Genomic DNA, 23,347 nt, shown 5'->3' with positions numbered 1-23,347 from the left:
GAGGACAGGGTGATACACACAGGACGGTGAGATGGAGACATTCACAGTGAGGGAGGAGGAGATTGTCAAGTCAGGCTGATACACACCGGACAGTTAGATGGACACGTTCACAATGAGGGATGAGAAGATTGTGAGGACAGGGTTAAACACACCGGACAGTGAGATGGACATGTTCACAGTGCGGGATGACGAGATTGTGAGGACAGGGTGATACACACCAGCCTGTGAGATGGTTCGGTTCACACTGAGGAATGAGGAGTTTGTGAAGACAGGGAGATACATACCAGATAGTGAGATGGGCACGTGCACAGTGAGGGATGAGGAGATTGTTAAGACAAGGTGATACACACCGGACAGTGAGATGGAGACGTTCACAGTGAGGGATGAGGAGATTGTGAGGACAGGGTGATACACAGCGGACAGTGAGATGGACACGTTCACAGTGAGGGATGAGTAGATTGTGAGGACAGGATGATACACAGTGGACAGTGAGATGGACACGTTCCAAGTGAGGGATGAGGAGATTGTGAAGACAGGGAGATACACACCGGACAGAGAGAAGGATGAGTTCACAGTGAGGGATGAGGAGTTTGTGAAGACAGGGTGATACGCAACGGACAGTGAGATGGACATGTTCACAGTGAGGGATGAGGAGATTGTGAGGACAGGGTGATACACACAGGACAGTGGGATGGAGATGTTCACAGTGAGTGATTAGGAGACTGTGAGGACAGGGTGATACACACCAGACTGTGAGATGGTTCGGTTCACATTGAGGAATGAGGAGTTTGTGAAGACAGGAAGATACAAACCGGCCAGTGAGATGGACACGTGCACAGTGATAGACGGGTTCACAGTGAGGGATGAGGAGATTGTTAGGACATTGTGAAACAGATCGGACAGTGAGATGGACATGTTCACAGTGAGGGATGAGGAGATTTTGCGGACAGGGTGATACACAAAGGACGGTGAGATGGACACATTCATAGTGAGGGATGAGGAGATTGTGAGGACAGGGTGATACACACCGTACAGTGAAATGGACACGTTCACAGTGAGGGATGAGGAGATTGTGAGGACAGGCTGATACACACAGGACAGTGAGATGGACACGTTCACACTGAGGGATGAGGAGATTGTGCGGACAGGGTTATACACAAAGGACAGTGAGGTGGACACGTTCACACTGAGGGATGAGGAGATTGAGCGGACAGGGTGATACACAAAGGACAGTGAGATGGACATGTTCACAGTGAGGGATGAGGAGATTGTGAGGACAGGGTGATACACACCGTACAGTGAAATGGACACGTTCACAGTGAGGGATGAGGAGATTGTGAGCACAGGGTGATACACACAGGACTGTGAGATGGATACTTTCACAGTGAAGGATGAGGAGATTGCCAGGACAGGGTGATACACACTGGACAGTGAGATGGACACGTTCAAAGTGAGGGATGACGAGATTGTGAGAACAGTGTGATACACACAGGACAGTGAGATGGAGACGTTCACAGTGAGGTATGAGTAGATTGTGAGGACAGTGTGAAACACATCGGACAGTGAGATGGACATGTTCACAGTGAGGGATGAGGAGATTGAGAGGACAGGGTGATACAAACTGGACAGTGAGATGGAGATGTTCACAGTGAGGTATGAGGAGATTGTGAGGACAGGCTGATACGCACAGGACAGTGAGATGGAGACGTTCACAGTGAGGGATGAGGAGATTGTGCGGACAGGGTGAAACACACCGGAGAGTGAGATGGACACGTTCACAGTGAGGGATGAGGAGATTGTGCGGACAGGGTGATACACAAAGGACAGTGAGATGGACACGTTCACAGTGAGGGATGAGGAGATTGAGATGACAGGGTGATACACACAGGACAGTGAGATGGACGGTTTCACAGTGAGGGATGAGGAGATTGAGAGGACAGGGTGATACAAACTGGACAGTGAGATGGAGATGTTCACAGTGAGGTATGAGGAGATTGTGAGGACAGGCTGATACACACAGGACAGTGAGATGGAGACATTCACAGTGAGGTATAAGTAGATTGTGAGGACAGTGTGATACACAAAGGACAGTGAGATGGACATGCTCACAGTGAGGGATGAGGAGATTGAGAGGACAGGGTGATACAAACTGGACAGTGAGATGGAGATGTTCACAGTGAGGTATGAGGAGATTGTGAGGACAGGCTGATACGCACAGGACAGTGAGATGGAGACGTTCACAGTGAGGGATGAGGAGATTGTGCGGACAGGGTGAAACACACCGGACAGTGAGATGGACACGTTCACACTGGGGGATGAGGAGATTGTGCGGACAGGGTGATACACACAGGACTGTGAGATGGATACTTTCACAGTGAAGGATGAGGAGATTGCCAGGACAGGGTGATACACACAGGACAGTGAGATGGACGGTTTCACAGTGAGGGATGAAGAGATTGAGAGGACAGGGTGATACAAACCGGACAGTGAGATGGAGATGTTCACAGTGAGGTATGAGGAGATTGTGAGGACAGGCTGATACACACAGGACAGTGAGATGGAGACATTCACAGTGAGGTATGAGTAGATTGTGAGGACAGTGTGATACACATAGGACAGTGAGATGGACACGTTCACACTGAGGGATGATGAGATTGTGCGGACAGGGTGATACACAAAGGACAGTGAGATGGACATGTTCATAGTGAGGGATGAGGAGATTGTGAGGACAGGGTGATACACACCGTACAGTGAAATGGACACCTTCACAGTGAGGGATGAGGAGATTGTGAGCACAGGGTGATACACACAGGACTGTGAGATGGATACTTTCACAGTGAAGGATGAGGAGATTGCCAGGACAGGGTGATACACACTGGACAGTGAGATGGACACGTTCAAAGTGAGGGATGAGGAGATTGTGAGAACAGGGTGATACACACAGGACAGTGAGATGGAGACGTTCACAGTGAGGGATGAGGAGATTGTGAGGACAGGGTGATACACACCGGACAGTTAAATGGACACGTTCACAGTGAGGGATGAGGAGATTGTGAGCACAGGGTGATACACACAGGACTGTGAGATGGATACTTTCACAGTGAAGGATGAGGAGATTGCCAAGACAGGGTGATACACACTGGACAGTAAGATGGACACGTTCAAGGTGAGGGATGAGGAGATTGTGGAAACAGGGTGATACACACAGGACAGTGAAATGGAGACATTCACAGTGAGGTATGAGTAGATTGTGAGGACAGTGTGAAACACATCAGACAGTGAGATGGACATGTTCACAGTGAGGGATGAGGAGATTGAGAGGACAGGGTGATACAAACTGGACAGTGAGATGGAGATGTTCACAGTGAGGTATGAGGAGATTGTGAGGACAGGCTGATACGCACAGGACAGTGAGATGGAGACGTTCACAGTGAGGGATGAGGAGATTGTGCGGACAGGGTGAAACACACCGGAGAGTGAGATGGACACGTTCACAGTGAGGGATGAGGAGATTGTGCGGACAGGGTGATACACAAAGGACAGTGAGATGGACACGTTCACAGTGAGGGATGAGGAGATTGAGATGACAGGGTGATACACACAGGACAGTGAGATGGACGGTTTCACAGTGAGGGATGAGGAGATTGAGAGGACAGGGTGATACAAACTGGACAGTGAGATGGAGATGTTCACAGTGAGGTATGAGGAGATTGTGAGGACAGGCTGATACACACAGGACAGTGAGATGGAGACATTCACAGTGAGGTATAAGTAGATTGTGAGGACAGTGTGATACACAAAGGACAGTGAGATGGACATGCTCACAGTGAGGGATGAGGAGATTGAGAGGACAGGGTGATACAAACTGGACAGTGAGATGGAGATGTTCACAGTGAGGTATGAGGAGATTGTGAGGACAGGCTGATACGCACAGGACAGTGAGATGGAGACGTTCACAGTGAGGGATGAGGAGATTGTGCGGACAGGGTGAAACACACCGGACAGTGAGATGGACACGTTCACACTGGGGGATGAGGAGATTGTGCGGACAGGGTGATACACACAGGACTGTGAGATGGATACTTTCACAGTGAAGGATGAGGAGATTGCCAGGACAGGGTGATACACACAGGACAGTGAGATGGACGGTTTCACAGTGAGGGATGAAGAGATTGAGAGGACAGGGTGATACACACAGGACTGTGAGATGGATACTTTCACAGTGAAGGATGAGGAGATTGCCAGGACAGGGTGATACACACTGGACAGTGAGATGGACACGTTCAAAGTGAGGGATGAGGAGATTGTGAGAACAGGGTGATACACACAGGACAGTGAGATGGAGACGTTCACAGTGAGGGATGAGGAGATTGTGAGGACAGGGTGATACACACCGGACAGTTAAATGGACACGTTCACAGTGAGGGATGAGGAGATTGTGAGCACAGGGTGATACACACAGGACTGTGAGATGGATACTTTCACAGTGAAGGATGAGGAGATTGCCAAGACAGGGTGATACACACTGGACAGTAAGATGGACACGTTCAAGGTGAGGGATGAGGAGATTGTGGAAACAGGGTGATACACACAGGACAGTGAAATGGAGACATTCACAGTGAGGTATGAGTAGATTGTGAGGACAGTGTGAAACACATCAGACAGTGAGATGGACATGTTCACAGTGAGGGATGAGGAGATTGAGAGGACAGGGTGATACAAACTGGACAGTGAGATGGAGATGTTCACAGTGAGGTATGAGGAGATTGTGAGGACAGGCTGATACGCACAGGACAGTGAGATGGAGACGTTCACAGTGAGGGATGAGGAGATTGTGCGGACAGGGTGAAACACACCGGAGAGTGAGATGGACACGTTCACAGTGAGGGATGAGGAGATTGTGCGGACAGGGTGATACACAAAGGACAGTGAGATGGACACGTTCACAGTGAGGGATGAGGAGATTGAGATGACAGGGTGATACACACAGGACAGTGAGATGGACGGTTTCACAGTGAGGGATGAGGAGATTGAGAGGACAGGGTGATACAAACTGGACAGTGAGATGGAGATGTTCACAGTGAGGTATGAGGAGATTGTGAGGACAGGCTGATACACACAGGACAGTGAGATGGAGACATTCACAGTGAGGTATAAGTAGATTGTGAGGACAGTGTGATACACAAAGGACAGTGAGATGGACATGCTCACAGTGAGGGATGAGGAGATTGAGAGGACAGGGTGATACAAACTGGACAGTGAGATGGAGATGTTCACAGTGAGGTATGAGGAGATTGTGAGGACAGGCTGATACGCACAGGACAGTGAGATGGAGACGTTCACAGTGAGGGATGAGGAGATTGTGCGGACAGGGTGAAACACACCGGACAGTGAGATGGACACGTTCACACTGGGGGATGAGGAGATTGTGCGGACAGGGTGATACACACAGGACTGTGAGATGGATACTTTCACAGTGAAGGATGAGGAGATTGCCAGGACAGGGTGATACACACAGGACAGTGAGATGGACGGTTTCACAGTGAGGGATGAAGAGATTGAGAGGACAGGGTGATACAAACCGGACAGTGAGATGGAGATGTTCACAGTGAGGTATGAGGAGATTGTGAGGACAGGCTGATACACACAGGACAGTGAGATGGAGACATTCACAGTGAGGTATGAGTAGATTGTGAGGACAGGCTGATACGCACAGGACAGTGAGATGGAGACGTTCACAGTGAGGGATGAGGAGATTGTGCGGACAGGGTGAAACACACCGGACAGTGAGATGGACACGTTCACACTGGGGGATGAGGAGATTGTGCGGACAGGGTGATACACACAGGACTGTGAGATGGATACTTTCACAGTGAAGGATGAGGAGATTGCCAGGACAGGGTGATACACACAGGACAGTGAGATGGACGGTTTCACAGTGAGGGATGAAGAGATTGAGAGGACAGGGTGATACAAACCGGACAGTGAGATGGAGATGTTCACAGTGAGGTATGAGGAGATTGTGAGGACAGGCTGATACACACAGGACAGTGAGATGGAGACATTCACAGTGAGGTATGAGTAGATTGTGAGGACAGTGTGATACACATAGGACAGTGAGATGGACACGTTCACAGTGAGGGATGAGGAGATTGTGCGGACAGGGTGACACACACCGGACAGTGAGATGGACACGTTCACACTGAGGGATGAGGAGATTGTGCGGACAGGTTGATACACAAAGGACAGTGAGATGGACATGTTCTCAGTGAGGGATGAGGAGATTGTGAGGACAGGGTGATACACACCGTACAGTGAAATGGACACGTTCACAGTGAGGGATGAGGAGATTGTGAGAACAGGGTGATACACACAGGACAGTGAGATGGAGCATTTCACAGTGAGGTATGAGTAGATTGTGAGGACAGTGTGAAACACATCGTACAGTGAGATGGATAGTTTCACAGTGAAAGATGAGGAGATTGAGAGGACAGGGTGATATAAACCGGACAGTGAGATGGAGATGTTCACAGTGAGGGATGAGGAGATTGTGCGGACAGGGTGAATCACACCGGACAGTGAGATGGACACGTTCACACTGAGGGATGATGAGATTGTGCGGACAGGGTGATACACAAAGGACAGTGAGATGGACATGTTCACAGTGAGGGATGAGGAGATTGTGAGGACAGGGTGATACACTCAGGACAGTGAGATGGACACGTTCACAGTGAGGGATGAGGAGATTGTGAGGACAGGGTGATACACACAGGACTGTGAAATGGATACTTTCACAGTGAAGGATGAGGAGATTGTCAGGACAGGGTGATACACACTGGACAGTGAGATGGACACGTTCAAAGTGAGGGATGAGGAGATTGTGAGAACAGGGTGATACACACAGGACAGTGAGATGGAGAATTTCACAGTGAGGTATGAGTAGATTGTGAGGACAGTGTGAAACACATTGGACAGTGAGATGGACAGTTTCACAGTGAGGTATGAGTAGATTGTGAGGACAGGGTGATACACACAGGACAGTGAGATGGACACGTTCACAGTGAGGTATGAGTAGATTGTGAGGACAGGGTGATACACACAGGACAGTGAGATGGACACGTTCACAGTGAGGGATGAGGAGATTGTGCGGACAGGGTGAAACACACCGGACAGTGACATGGACACGTTCACACTGAGGGATGATGAGATTGTGCGGACAGGGTGATACACAAAGGACAGTGAGATGGACATGTTCATAGTGAGGGATGAGGAGATTGTGAGGACAGGGTGAAACACTCAGGACAGTGAGATGGACATGTTCACAGTGAGGGATGAGGAGATTGAGAGGACAGGGTGATACACACAGGACAGTGAGATGGACGGTTTCACAGTGAGGGATGAGGAGATTGTGAGGACAGGGTGATACAAACCGGACAGTGAGATGGAGATGTTCACAGTGAGGTATGAGGAGATTGTGAGGACAGGCTGATACACACAGGACAGTGAGATGGAGACATTCACAGTGAGGTATGAGTAGATTGTGAGGACAGTGTGATACACACAGGACATTGAGATGGACACGTTCACAGTGAGGGATGAGGAGATTGTGCGGACATGGTGAAACACACCGGACAGTGAGATGGACACGTGCACTCTGAGGAATGAGGAGATTGTGCGGACAGGGTGATACACAAAGGACAGTGAGATGGACACGTTCACAGTGAGGGATGAGGAGGTTGTGCGGACATGGTGAAACACACCGGACATTGAGATGGACACGTTCTCAGTGAGGGATGAGGAGATTGTGCGGACAGGGTGATACACAAAGGACAGTGAGATGGACACGTTCACAGTGAGGGATGAGGAGATTGTGAGGACAGGGTGATACACACAGGACTGTGAGATGGATACTTCCACAGTGAAGGATGAGGAGATTGCCAGGACAGGGTGATACACACTGGATAGTGAGATGGACACGTTCAAAGTGAGGGATGAGGAGATTGTGAGAACAGGGTGATACACACAGGACAGTGAGATGGAGACGTTCACAGTGACGTATGAGTAGATTGTGAGGACAGTGTGAAACACATCGGACAGTGAGATGGACATGTTCACAGTGAGGGATGAGGAGATTGAGAGGACAGGGTGATACACACAGGACAGTGAGATGGACGGTTTCACAGTGAGGGATGAAGAGATTGAGAGGACAGGGTGATACAATCCGGTCAGGAAGATGGAGATGTTCACAGTGAGGTATGAGGAGATTGTGAGGACAGGCTGATACACACAGGACAGTGTGATGGAGACGTTCACAGTGAGGTATGAGTAGATTGTGAGGACAGGGTGATACACACAGGACAGTGAGATGGACACGTTCACAGTGATGGATGAGGAGATTGTCAAGACAGGGTGATACACACAGGACAGTGAGATGGACATGTTCACAGTGAGGGAAGAGGAGATTGTGAGGACAGGGTGATACACACCAGACTGTGAGATGGAGACATTCACAGTGACCGATGAGGAGATTTTGAGGACAGGCCGATACAGAACGGTCAGTGAGATACACACGTTCACAGGGAGGGCTGAGGAGATTGTGAGGACAGGGTGATACACACAGGACAGTGTGATGGAGACGTTCACAGTGAGGTATGAGTAGATTGTGAGGACAGTGTGATACACACTGGACAGTGAGATGGACATGTTCACAGTTAGAGATGAGGAGATTTTGAGGACAGGGTGATGCACTCCTGACAGTGAGATGGACACGTTCACAGTGAAGGATGAGGAGATTGTGAGGACAGTGTGATACAGTCCGGACAGTGAGATGGAGACGTTCACAGTGAAGGATGAGGAGATCGTGATGAATGGGTGATAGACACCGGACAGTGTCATGGACACGTTCACAGTGAGGGATGAGGAGATTGTGAGGACAGGCTGATACACATAGGACAGTGAGATGGACATGTTTACAGTGAGGGATCAGGAGTTTGTGTGGACAGGGTGATACACACCGGATAGTGAGATGGTGATGTTCACAGTGAGGGATGAGGAGATTGTGCGGACAGGGTGATACACAAAGGACAGTGAGATGGACACGTTCACAGTGAGGGATGAGGAGATTGTGAGGACAGGTTGTTATACACAGGACAGTGATATGGAGACGTTCACAGTGAGGGATGAGGAGATTGTGAGAACAGGGTGATACACACAGGACAGTGAGATGGAGCATTTCACAGTGAGGTATGAGTAGATTGTGAGGACAGTGTGAAACACATCGTACAGTGAGATGGATAGTTTCACAGTGAAAGATGAGGAGATTGAGAGGACAGGGTGATATAAACCGGACAGTGAGATGGAGATGTTCACAGTGAGGGATGAGGAGATTGTGCGGACAGGGTGAATCACACCGGACAGTGAGATGGTCACGTTCACACTGAGGGATGATGAGATTGTGCGGACAGGGTGATACACAAAGGACAGTGAGATGGACATGTTCACAGTGAAGGATGAGGAGATTGTCAGGACAGGGTGATACACACTGGACAGTGAGATGGACACGTTCAAAGTGAGGGATGAGGAGATTGTGAGAACAGGGTGATACACACAGGACAGTGAGATGGAGAATTTCACAGTGAGGTATGAGTAGATTGTGAGGACAGTGTGAAACACATTGGACAGTGAGATGGACAGTTTCACAGTGAGGTATGAGTAGATTGTGAGGACAGGGTGATACACACAGGACAGTGAGATGGAGAATTTCACAGTGAGGTATGAGTAGATTGTGAGGACAGTGTGAAACACATTGGACAGTGAGATGGACAGTTTCACAGTGAGGTATGAGTAGATTGTGAGGACAGGGTGATACACACAGGACAGTGAGATGGACACGTTCACAGTGAGGGATGAGGAGATTGTGAGGACAGGGTGATACACACAGGACTGTGAAATGGATACTTTCACAGTGAAGGATGAGGAGATTGTCAGGACAGGGTGATACACACTGGACAGTGAGATGGACACGTTCAAAGTGAGGGATGAGGAGATTGTGAGAACAGGGTGATACACACAGGACAGTGAGATGGAGAATTTCACAGTGAGGTATGAGTAGATTGTGAGGACAGTGTGAAACACATTGGACAGTGAGATGGACAGTTTCACAGTGAGGTATGAGTAGATTGTGAGGACAGGGTGATACACACAGGACAGTGAGATGGACACGTTCACAGTGAGGTATGAGTAGATTGTGAGGACAGGGTGATACACACAGGACAGTGAGATGGACACGTTCACAGTGAGGGATGAGGAGATTGTGCGGACAGGGTGAAACACACCGGACAGTGAGATGGACACGTTCACACTGAGGGATGATGAGATTGTGCGGACAGGGTGATACACAAAGGACAGTCAGATGGACATGTTCATAGTGAGGGATGAGGAGATTGTGAGGACAGGGTGAAACACTCAGGACAGTGAGATGGACATGTTCACAGTGAGGGATGAGGAGATTGAGAGGACAGGGTGATACAAACCGGACAGTGAGATGGAGACGTTCACAGTGACGTATGAGTAGATTGTGAGGACAGTGTGAAACACATCGGACAGTGAGATGGACATGTTCACAGTGAGGGATGAGGAGATTGAGAGGACAGGGTGATACACACAGGACAGTGAGATGGACGGTTTCACAGTGAGGGATGAAGAGATTGAGAGGACAGGGTGATACAATCCGGTCAGGAAGATGGAGATGTTCACAGTGAGGTATGAGGAGATTGTGAGGACAGGCTGATACACACAGGACAGTGTGATGGAGACGTTCACAGTGAGGTATGAGTAGATTGTGAGGACAGGGTGATACACACAGGACAGTGAGATGGACACGTTCACAGTGATGGATGAGGAGATTGTCAAGACAGGGTGATACACACAGGACAGTGAGATGGACATGTTCACAGTGAGGGAAGAGGAGATTGTGAGGACAGGGTGATACACACCAGACTGTGAGATGGAGACATTCACAGTGACCGATGAGGAGATTTTGAGGACAGGCCGATACAGAACGGTCAGTGAGATACACACGTTCACAGGGAGGGCTGAGGAGATTGTGAGGACAGGGTGATACACACAGGACAGTGTGATGGAGACGTTCACAGTGAGGTATGAGTAGATTGTGAGGACAGTGTGATACACACTGGACAGTGAGATGGACATGTTCACAGTTAGAGATGAGGAGATTTTGAGGACAGGGTGATGCACTCCTGACAGTGAGATGGACACGTTCACAGTGAAGGATGAGGAGATTGTGAGGACAGTGTGATACAGTCCGGACAGTGAGATGGAGACGTTCACAGTGAAGGATGAGGAGATCGTGATGAATGGGTGATAGACACCGGACAGTGTCATGGACACGTTCACAGTGAGGGATGAGGAGATTGTGAGGACAGGCTGATACACACAGGACAGTGAGATGGACACGTTCACAGTGAGGGATGAGGAGATTGTGAGGACAGGGTGATACACACCGGACACTGAGATGGACATGTTTACAGTGAGGGATCAGGAGTTTGTGTGGACAGGGTGATACACACCGGATAGTGAGATGGTGATGTTCACAGTGAGGGATGAGGAGATTGTGCGGACAGGGTGATACACAAAGGACAGTGAGATGGACACGTTCACAGTGAGGGATGAGGAGATTGTGCGGACAGGGTGATACACAAAGGACAGTGAGATGGACACGTTCACAGTGAGGGATGAGGAGATTGTGAGGACAGGGTGATACACACAGGACTGTGAAATGGATACTTTCACAGTGAAGGATGAGGAGATTGTCAGGACAGGGTGATACACACTGGACAGTGAGATGGACACGTTCAAAGTGAGGGATGAGGAGATTGTGAGAACAGGGTGATACACACAGGACAGTGAGATGGAGAATTTCACAGTGAGGTATGAGTAGATTGTGAGGACAGTGTGAAACACATTGGACAGTGAGATGGACAGTTTCACAGTGAGGTATGAGTAGATTGTGAGGACAGGGTGATACACACAGGACAGTGAGATGGACACGTTCACAGTGAGGTATGAGTAGATTGTGAGGACAGGGTGATACACACAGGACAGTGAGATGGACACGTTCACAGTGAGGGATGAGGAGATTGTGCGGACAGGGTGAAACACACCGGACAGTGAGATGGACACGTTCACACTGAGGGATGATGAGATTGTGCGGACAGGGTGATACACAAAGGACAGTGAGATGGACATGTTCATAGTGAGGGATGAGGAGATTGTGAGGACAGGGTGAAACACTCAGGACAGTGAGATGGACATGTTCACAGTGAGGGATGAGGAGATTGAGAGGACAGGGTGATACACACAGGACAGTGAGATGGACGGTTTCACAGTGAGGGATGAGGAGATTGTGAGGACAGGGTGATACAAACCGGACAGTGAGATGGAGATGTTCACAGTGAGGTATGAGGAGATTGTGAGGACAGGCTGATACACACAGGACAGTGAGATGGAGACATTCACAGTGAGGTATGAGTAGATTGTGAGGACAGTGTGATACACACAGGACATTGAGATGGACACGTTCACAGTGAGGGATGAGGAGATTGTGCGGACATGGTGAAACACACCGGACAGTGAGATGGACACGTGCACTCTGAGGAATGAGGAGATTGTGCGGACAGGGTGATACACAAAGGACAGTGAGATGGACACGTTCACAGTGAGGGATGAGGAGGTTGTGCGGACATGGTGAAACACACCGGACATTGAGATGGACACGTTCTCAGTGAGGGATGAGGAGATTGTGCGGACAGGGTGATACACAAAGGACAGTGAGATGGACACGTTCACAGTGAGGGATGAGGAGATTGTGAGGACAGGGTGATACACACAGGACTGTGAGATGGATACTTCCACAGTGAAGGATGAGGAGATTGCCAGGACAGGGTGATACACACTGGACAGTGAGATGGACACGTTCAAAGTGAGGGATGAGGAGATTGTGAGAACAGGGTGATACACACAGGACAGTGAGATGGAGACGTTCACAGTGACGTATGAGTAGATTGTGAGGACAGTGTGAAACACATCGGACAGTGAGATGGACATGTTCACAGTGAGGGATGAGGAGATTGAGAGGACAGGGTGATACACACAGGACAGTGAGATGGACGGTTTCACAGTGAGGGATGAAGAGATTGAGAGGACAGGGTGATACAATCCGGTCAGGAAGATGGAGATGTTCACAGTGAGGTATGAGGAGATTGTGAGGACAGGCTGATACACACAGGACAGTGTGATGGAGACGTTCACAGTGAGGTATGAGTAGATTGTGAGGACAGGGTGATACACACAGGACAGTGAGATGGACACGTTCACAGTGATGGATGAGGAGATTGTCAAGACAGGGTGATACACACAGGACAGTGAGATGGACATGTTCACAGTGAGGGAAGAGGAGATTGTGAGGACAGGGTGATACACACCAGACTGTGAGATGGAGACATTCACAGTGACCGATGAGGAGATTTTGAGGACAGGCCGATACAGAACGGTCAGTGAGATACACACGTTCACAGGGAGGGCTGAGGAGATTGTGAGGACAGGGTGATACACACAGGACAGTGTGATGGAGACGTTCACAGTGAGGTATGAGTAGATTGTGAGGACAGTGTGATACACACTGGACAGTGAGATGGACATGTTCACAGTTAGAGATGAGGAGATTTTGAGGACAGGGTGATGCACTCCTGACAGTGAGATGGACACGTTCACAGTGAAGGATGAGGAGATTGTGAGGACAGTGTGATACAGTCCGGACAGTGAGATGGAGACGTTCACAGTGAAGGATGAGGAGATCGTGATGAATGGGTGATAGACACCGGACAGTGTCATGGACACGTTCACAGTGAGGGATGAGGAGATTGTGAGGACAGGCTGATACACATAGGACAGTGAGATGGACATGTTTACAGTGAGGGATCAGGAGTTTGTGTGGACAGGGTGATACACACCGGATAGTGAGATGGTGATGTTCACAGTGAGGGATGAGGAGATTGTGCGGACAGGGTGATACACAAAGGACAGTGAGATGGACACGTTCACAGTGACGGATGAGGAGATTGTGAGGACAGGTTGTTATACACAGGACAGTGATATGGAGACGTTCACAGTGAGGGATGAGGAGATTGTGAGAACAGGGTGATACACACAGGACAGTGAGATGGAGCATTTCACAGTGAGGTATGAGTAGATTGTGAGGACAGTGTGAAACACATCGTACAGTGAGATGGATAGTTTCACAGTGAAAGATGAGGAGATTGAGAGGACAGGGTGATATAAACCGGACAGTGAGATGGAGATGTTCACAGTGAGGGATGAGGAGATTGTGCGGACAGGGTGAATCACACCGGACAGTGAGATGGTCACGTTCACACTGAGGGATGATGAGATTGTGCGGACAGGGTGATACACAAAGGACAGTGAGATGGACATGTTCACAGTGAAGGATGAGGAGATTGTCAGGACAGGGTGATACACACTGGACAGTGAGATGGACACGTTCAAAGTGAGGGATGAGGAGATTGTGAGAACAGGGTGATACACACAGGACAGTGAGATGGAGAATTTCACAGTGAGGTATGAGTAGATTGTGAGGACAGTGTGAAACACATTGGACAGTGAGATGGACAGTTTCACAGTGAGGTATGAGTAGATTGTGAGGACAGGGTGATACACACAGGACAGTGAGATGGACACGTTCACAGTGAGGGATGAGGAGATTGTGAGGACAGGGTGATACACACAGGACTGTGAAATGGATACTTTCACAGTGAAGGATGAGGAGATTGTCAGGACAGGGTGATACACACTGGACAGTGAGATGGACACGTTCAAAGTGAGGGATGAGGAGATTGTGAGAACAGGGTGATACACACAGGACAGTGAGATGGAGAATTTCACAGTGAGGTATGAGTAGATTGTGAGGACAGTGTGAAACACATTGGACAGTGAGATGGACAGTTTCACAGTGAGGTATGAGTAGATTGTGAGGACAGGGTGATACACACAGGACAGTGAGATGGACACGTTCACAGTGAGGTATGAGTAGATTGTGAGGACAGGGTGATACACACAGGACAGTGAGATGGACACGTTCACAGTGAGGGATGAGGAGATTGTGCGGACAGGGTGAAACACACCGGACAGTGAGATGGACACGTTCACACTGAGGGATGATGAGATTGTGCGGACAGGGTGATACACAAAGGACAGTGAGATGGACATGTTCATAGTGAGGGATGAGGAGATTGTGAGGACAGGGTGAAACACTCAGGACAGTGAGATGGACATGTTCACAGTGAGGGATGAGGAGATTGAGAGGACAGGGTGATACAAACCGGACAGTGAGATGGAGACGTTCACAGTGACGTATGAGTAGATTGTGAGGACAGTGTGAAACACATCGGACAGTGAGATGGACATGTTCACAGTGAGGGATGAGGAGATTGAGAGGACAGGGTGATACACACAGGACAGTGAGATGGACGGTTTCACAGTGAGGGATGAAGAGATTGAGAGGACAGGGTGATACAATCCGGTCAGGAAGATGGAGATGTTCACAGTGAGGTATGAGGAGATTGTGAGGACAGGCTGATACACACAGGACAGTGTGATGGAGACGTTCACAGTGAGGTATGAGTAGATTGTGAGGACAGGGTGATACACACAGGACAGTGAGATGGACACGTTCACAGTGATGGATGAGGAGATTGTCAAGACAGGGTGATACACACAGGACAGTGAGATGGACATGTTCACAGTGAGGGAAGAGGAGATTGTGAGGACAGGGTGATACACACCAGACTGTGAGATGGAGACATTCACAGTGACCGATGAGGAGATTTTGAGGACAGGCCGATACAGAACGGTCAGTGAGATACACACGTTCACAGGGAGGGCTGAGGAGATTGTGAGGACAGGGTGATACACACAGGACAGTGTGATGGAGACGTTCACAGTGAGGTATGAGTAGATTGTGAGGACAGTGTGATACACACTGGACAGTGAGATGGACATGTTCACAGTTAGAGATGAGGAGATTTTGAGGACAGGGTGATGCACTCCTGACAGTGAGATGGACACGTTCACAGTGAAGGATGAGGAGATTGTGAGGACAGTGTGATACAGTCCGGACAGTGAGATGGAGACGTTCACAGTGAAGGATGAGGAGATCGTGATGAATGGGTGATAGACACCGGACAGTGTCATGGACACGTTCACAGTGAGGGATGAGGAGATTGTGAGGACAGGCTGATACACACAGGACAGTGAGATGGACACGTTCACAGTGAGGGATGAGGAGATTGTGAGGACAGGGTGATACACACCGGACACTGAGATGGACATGTTTACAGTGAGGGATCAGGAGTTTGTGTGGACAGGGTGATACACACCGGATAGTGAGATGGTGATGTTCACAGTGAGGGATGAGGAGATTGTGCGGACAGGGTGATACACAAAGGACAGTGAGATGGACACGTTCACAGTGAGGGATGAGGAGATTGTGAGGACAGGTTGTTATACACAGGACAGTGATATGGAGACGTTCACAGTGAGGGATGAGGAGATTGTGAGAACAGGGTGATACACACAGGACAGTGAGATGGAGCATTTCACAGTGAGGTATGAGTAGATTGTGAGGACAGTGTGAAACACATCGTACAGTGAGATGGATAGTTTCACAGTGAAAGATGAGGAGATTGAGAGGACAGGGTGATATAAACCGGACAGTGAGATGGAGATGTTCACAGTGAGGGATGAGGAGATTGTGCGGACAGGGTGAATCACACCGGACAGTGAGATGGACACGTTCACACTGAGGGATGATGAGATTGTGCGGACAGGGTGATACACAAAGGACAGTGAGATGGACATGTTCACAGTGAGGGATGAGGAGATTGTGAGGACAGGGTGATACACACAGGACTGTGAAATGGATACTTTCACAGTGAAGGATGAGGAGATTGTCAGGACAGGGTGATACACACTGGACAGTGAGATGGACACGTTCAAAGTGAGGGATGAGGAGATTGTGAGAACAGGGTGATACACACAGGACAGTGAGATGGAGAATTTCACAGTGAGGTATGAGTAGATTGTGAGGACAGTGTGAAACACATTGGACAGTGAGATGGACAGTTTCACAGTGAGGTATGAGTAGATTGTGAGGACAGGGTGATACACACAGGACAGTGAGATGGACACGTTCACAGTGAGGTATGAGGAGATTGTGAGGACAGGGTGATACACACAGGACAGTGAGATGGACACGTTCACAGTGAGGGATGAGGAGATTGTGCGGACAGGGTGAAACACACCGGACAGTGAGATGGACACGTTCACACTGAGGGATGATGAGATTGTGCGGACAGGGTGATACACAAAGGACAGTGAGATGGACATGTTCATAGTGAGGGATGAGGAGATTGTGAGGACAGGGTGAAACACTCAGGACAGTGAGATGGACATGTTCACAGTGAGGGATGAGGAGATTGAGAGGACAGGGTGATACAAACCGGACAGTGAGATGGAGATGTTCACAGTGAGGGATGAGGAGATTGTGCGGACAGGGTGAAACACACCGGACAGTGAGATGGACACGTTCACACTGAGGGATGATGAGATTGTGCGGACAGGGTGATACACAAAGGACAGTGAGATGGACATGTTCATAGTGAGGGATGAGGAGATTGTGAGGACAGGGTGATACACACCGTACAGTGAAATGGACACCTTCACAGTGAGGGATGAGGAGATTGTGAGCACAGGGTGATACACACAGGACTGTGAGATGGATACTTTCACAGTGAAGGATGAGGAGATTGCCAGGACAGGGTGATACACACTGGACAGTGAGATGGACACGTTCAAAGTGAGGGATGAGGAGATTGTGAGAACAGGGTGATACACACAGGACAGTGAGATGGAGACGTTCACAGTGAGGGATGAGGAGATTGTGAGGACAGGGTGATACACAGCGGACAGTGAAATGGACACGTTCACAGTGAGGGATGAGGAGATTGTGAGCACAGGGTGATACACACAGGACTGTGAGATGGATACTTTCACAGTGAAGGATGAGGAGATTGCCAAGACAGGGTGATACACACTGGACAGTAAGATGGACACGTTCAAGGTGAGGGATGAGGAGATTGTGGAAACAGGGTGATACACACAGGACAGTGAAATGGAGACATTCACAGTGAGGTATGAGTAGATTGTGAGGACAGTGTGAAACACATCAGACAGTGAGATGGACATGTTCACAGTGAGGGATGAGGAGATTGAGAGGACAGGGTGATACAAACTGGACAGTGAGATGGAGATGTTCACAGTGAGGTATGAGGAGATTGTGAGGACAGGCTGATACGCACAGGACAGTGAGATGGAGACGTTCACAGTGAGGGATGAGGAGATTGTGCGGACAGGGTGAAACACACCGGAGAGTGAGATGGACACGTTCACAGTGAGGGATGAGGAGATTGTGCGGACAGGGTGATACACAAAGGACAGTGAGATGGACACGTTCACAGTGAGGGATGAGGAGATTGAGATGACAGGGTGATACACACAGGACAGTGAGATGGACGGTTTCACAGTGAGGGATGAGGAGATTGAGAGGACAGGGTGATACAAACTGGACAGTGAGATGGAGATGTTCACAGTGAGGTATGAGGAGATTGTGAGGACAGGCTGATACACACAGGACAGTGAGATGGAGACATTCACAGTGAGGTATGAGTAGATTGTGAGGACAGTGTGATACACATAGGACAGTGAGATGGACACGTTCACAGTGAGGGATGAGGAGATTGTGCGGACAGGGTGACACACACCGGACAGTGAGATGGACACGTTCACACTGAGGGATGAGGAGATTGTGCGGACAGGTTGATACACAAAGGACAGTGAGATGGACATATTCTCAGTGAGGGATGAGGAGATTGTGAGGACAGGGTGATACACACCGTACAGTGAAATGGACACGTTCACAGTGAGGGATGAGGAGATTGTGAGAACAGGGTGATACACACAGGACAGTGAGATGGAGCATTTCACAGTGAGGTATGAGTAGATTGTGAGGACAGTGTGAAACACATCGTACAGTGAGATGGATAGTTTCACAGTGAAAGATGAGGAGATTGAGAGGACAGGGTGATATAAACCGGACAGTGAGATGGAGATGTTCACAGTGAGGGATGAGGAGATTGTGCGGACAGGGTGAATCACACCGGACAGTGAGATGGACACGTTCACACTGAGGGATGATGAGATTGTGCGGACAGGGTGATACACAAAGGACAGTGAGATGGACATGTTCACAGTGAGGGATGAGGAGATTGTGAGGACAGGGTGATACACTCAGGACAGTGAGATGGACACGTTCACAGTGAGGGATGAGGAGATTGTGAGGACAGGGTGATACACACAGGACTGTGAAATGGATACTTTCACAGTGAAGGATGAGGAGATTGTCAGGACAGGGTGATACACACTGGACAGTGAGATGGACACGTTCAAAGTGAGGGATGAGGAGATTGTGAGAACAGGGTGATACACACAGGACAGTGAGATGGAGAATTTCACAGTGAGGTATGAGTAGATTGTGAGGACAGTGTGAAACACATTGGACAGTGAGATGGACAGTTTCACAGTGAGGTATGAGTAGATTGTGAGGACAGGGTGATACACACAGGACAGTGAGATGGACACGTTCACAGTGAGGTATGAGTAGATTGTGAGGACAGGGTGATACACACAGGACAGTGAGATGGACACGTTCACAGTGAGGGATGAGGAGATTGTGCGGACAGGGTGAAACACACCGGACAGTGACATGGACACGTTCACACTGAGGGATGATGAGATTGTGCGGACAGGGTGATACACAAAGGACAGTGAGATGGACATGTTCATAGTGAGGGATGAGGAGATTGTGAGGACAGGGTGAAACACTCAGGACAGTGAGATGGACATCTTCACAGTGAGGGATGAGGAGATTGAGAGGACAGGGTGATACACACAGGACAGTGAGATGGACGGTTTCACAGTGAGGGATGAGGAGATTGTGAGGACAGGGTGATACAAACCGGACAGTGAGATGGAGATGTTCACAGTGAGGTATGAGGAGATTGTGAGGACAGGCTGATACACACAGGACAGTGAGATGGAGACATTCACAGTGAGGTATGAGTAGATTGTGAGGACAGTGTGATACACACAGGACATTGAGATGGACACGTTCACAGTGAGGGATGAGGAGATTGTGCGGACATGGTGAAACACACCGGACAGTGAGATGGACACGTGCACTCTGAGGAATGAGGAGATTGTGCGGACAGGGTGATACACAAAGGACAGTGAGATGGACACGTTCACAGTGAGGGATGAGGAGGTTGTGCGGACATGGTGAAACACACCGGACATTGAGATGGACACGTTCACAGTGAGGGATGAGGAGATTGTGCGGACAGGGTGATACACAAAGGACAGTGAGATGGACACGTTCACAGTGAGGGATGAGGAGATTGTGAGGACAGGGTGATACACACAGGACTGTGAGATGGATACTTCCACAGTGAAGGATGAGGAGATTGCCAGGACAGGGTGATACACACTGGACAGTGAGATGGACACGTTCAAAGTGAGGGATGAGGAGATTGTGAGAACAGGGTGATACACACAGGACAGTGAGATGGAGACGTTCACAGTGACGTATGAGTAGATTGTGAGGACAGTGTGAAACACATCGGACAGTGAGATGGACATGTTCACAGTGAGGGATGAGGAGATTGAGAGGACAGGGTGATACACACAGGACAGTGAGATGGACGGTTTCACAGTGAGGGATGAAGAGATTGAGAGGACAGGGTGATACAATCCGGACAGGAAGATGGAGATGTTCACTGTGAGGTATGAGGAGATTGTGAGGACAGGCTGATACACACAGGACAGTGTGATGGAGACGTTCACAGTGAGGTATGAGTAGATTGTGAGGACAGGGTGATACACACAGGACAGTGAGATGGACACGTTCACAGTGATGGATGAGGAGATTGTCAAGACAGGGTGATACACACAGGACAGTGAGATGGACATGTTCACAGTGAGGGAAGAGGAGATTGTGAGGACAGGGTGATACACACCAGACTGTGAGATGGAGACATTCACAGTGACCGATGAGGAGATTTTGAGGACAGGCCGATACAGAACGGTCAGTGAGATACACACGTTCACAGGGAGGGCTGAGGAGATTGTGAGGACAGGGTGATACACACAGGACAGTGTGATGGAGACGTTCACAGTGAGGTATGAGTAGATTGTGAGGACAGTGTGATACACACTGGACAGTGAGATGGACATGTTCACAGTTAGAGATGAGGAGATTTTGAGGACAGGGTGATACACACAGGACAGTGAGATGGACATGTTCACAGTTAGAGATGAGGAGATTTTGAGGACAGGGTGATACACACAGGACAGTGAGATGGACACGTTCACAGTGAAGGATGAGGAGATTGTGAGGACAGTGTGATACAGTCCGGACAGTGAGATGGAGACGTTCACAGTGAAGGATGAGGAGATCGTGATGACAGGGTGTTATACACAGGACAGTGAGGTGGACATGTTCACAGTGAGTGACAAGGAGATTGTGATGACAGGGTGATTCACACCAGACAGTGAGATGGACGGTTTCACAGTGAGGGATGAGGAGATTGTGTGAATAGGGTAATACAGACAGGGCAGTCAGATGGAGACATTCACAGTGACGGATGATGAGATTGTGACGACAGGGTGATACACACTGGACAGTGAGTTGGACGGTTTCACAGTGAGGGATGAGGAGATTGTGAGGACAGGGTGATACACACCGGACAGTGAGATGGACACGTTCACATTGAGGGATGAGGAGATTGTCAGGACAGTGTGATATACTCCAGACTGTGAGATGGACACGTTCACAGTGAGGGATGAAGAGATTGTGAGGACAGGGTGATAGACACCGGAAAATGAGATGGAGACGTTCACAGTGAGGGATGAGGAGATTGTGAGGTCAGGGTGATACACAGCGGACTGTGAAATGGACACGTTCATAGTGAGGGATGAGGAGATTGTGAGGACAGGGTGATACACACCGGACAGTGAGATGGACATTTTTACAGTGAGGGATGAGTAGATTGTGAGGTCAGTGTGATACACACTGGACAGTGAGATGGACATGTTCACACTGAGGGATGAGGAGATTGTGCCGACTGTGTGATACACACTGGACAGTGAGATGGGGACGTTCACAGTGAGGGATGAGGAGTTTGTGAGTACAGGGTGATTAAGACTGGACAGTGAGATGGACACGTTCACGGTGAGGGATGAGGAGTTTGTGAGGACAGGTGATACATACCAGACAGAGACATGGTGACTGCTGTGATCAGCAGATCCAAAAACACTGGATGGAGATTGCGAATTCCTTGTGTCCACCTGTGAAAGAAAGGAAAGGTAGAGGGAATTAAACACCAAATTCAGTGGGAAAGGCTGCATAAAATGTGGCAATACCGCTGTTTGGGCCTGTGTGTGGTTTGCCTGCCGACTGGAGCTGGTTGTACCTGGACAGCTGGGTCTCATTGCTGTACATTACCGCTGTTATTTCACACTGTGAGTGTGTTAGCGCCACATTACTGGGCCAGTATATCTGGTTCCCCAGTAGTTCAGGTGCAGGGGTTGGGTGGAGCCATCTCCTGTGAATTCCCCCTCTCACAAAGCTCAGCCTCTCCAACATTCCTCCAATCACCTTTGAATGATATTAGCTATATCTGCCCAAGAGTCTGAGGGATGGATAAATCTCCTGGACCTGATTGAACGCACCCTCGGGTTCTGAAGGATGTAGCTGGAAAGATTGCAGAGGCATTAACAATGTTCTTTGAAGAATCGATAAATTCTGGCATTGTACCAGATGACTGGAAAATTGCAAATGTTACTCCGACATTTAAGAAGGGTGGCAGGAAGCAGAAAGGAAACTATGGACCTGTTAGCCTGACATTAGTGGTTGGGAATATGTTGGAATCAATTGATAGAGATGAGATTATGGAGTATCTGGAGGCAGATGAGAAGTGATTGTAGTGATGACTTGCCGTGGTCTGAAAAGCTTGAGCATGTAGATCTTAAGAAAGAGGATGTGTTGTAGCTTTTGGAAAGCATCAAGTTGGATAAGTCACCGGGACCGGATGAGATGTACCCCAGGCTACTGTGGGAGGCGAGGGAGGAGATTGCTGAA

General features: G+C 49.1%; 1 protein-coding gene across 1 annotated transcript in view; it reads right to left on the bottom strand.

Moving 5' to 3' along the window:
* LOC132402430 (stathmin-4-like) overlaps positions 1 to 23,347 on the bottom strand; it is a 261,142-nt gene that overhangs the window by 210,770 nt on the left and 27,025 nt on the right. Inside the window, exon 2 of the mRNA XM_059985285.1 lies at positions 22,478 to 22,554. Coding sequence (XP_059841268.1) covers positions 22,478 to 22,490 — 13 coding nt within the window. The 5' untranslated portion in view covers positions 22,491 to 22,554. The remainder of the gene's footprint in view (positions 1 to 22,477; positions 22,555 to 23,347) is intronic.

This window comes from Hypanus sabinus, chromosome 12 (assembly GCF_030144855.1).
Source record: "Hypanus sabinus isolate sHypSab1 chromosome 12, sHypSab1.hap1, whole genome shotgun sequence".
Lineage (NCBI taxonomy): Eukaryota > Metazoa > Chordata > Chondrichthyes > Myliobatiformes > Dasyatidae > Hypanus > Hypanus sabinus.
This window is presented reverse-complemented; position numbering and strand designations above follow the sequence as displayed.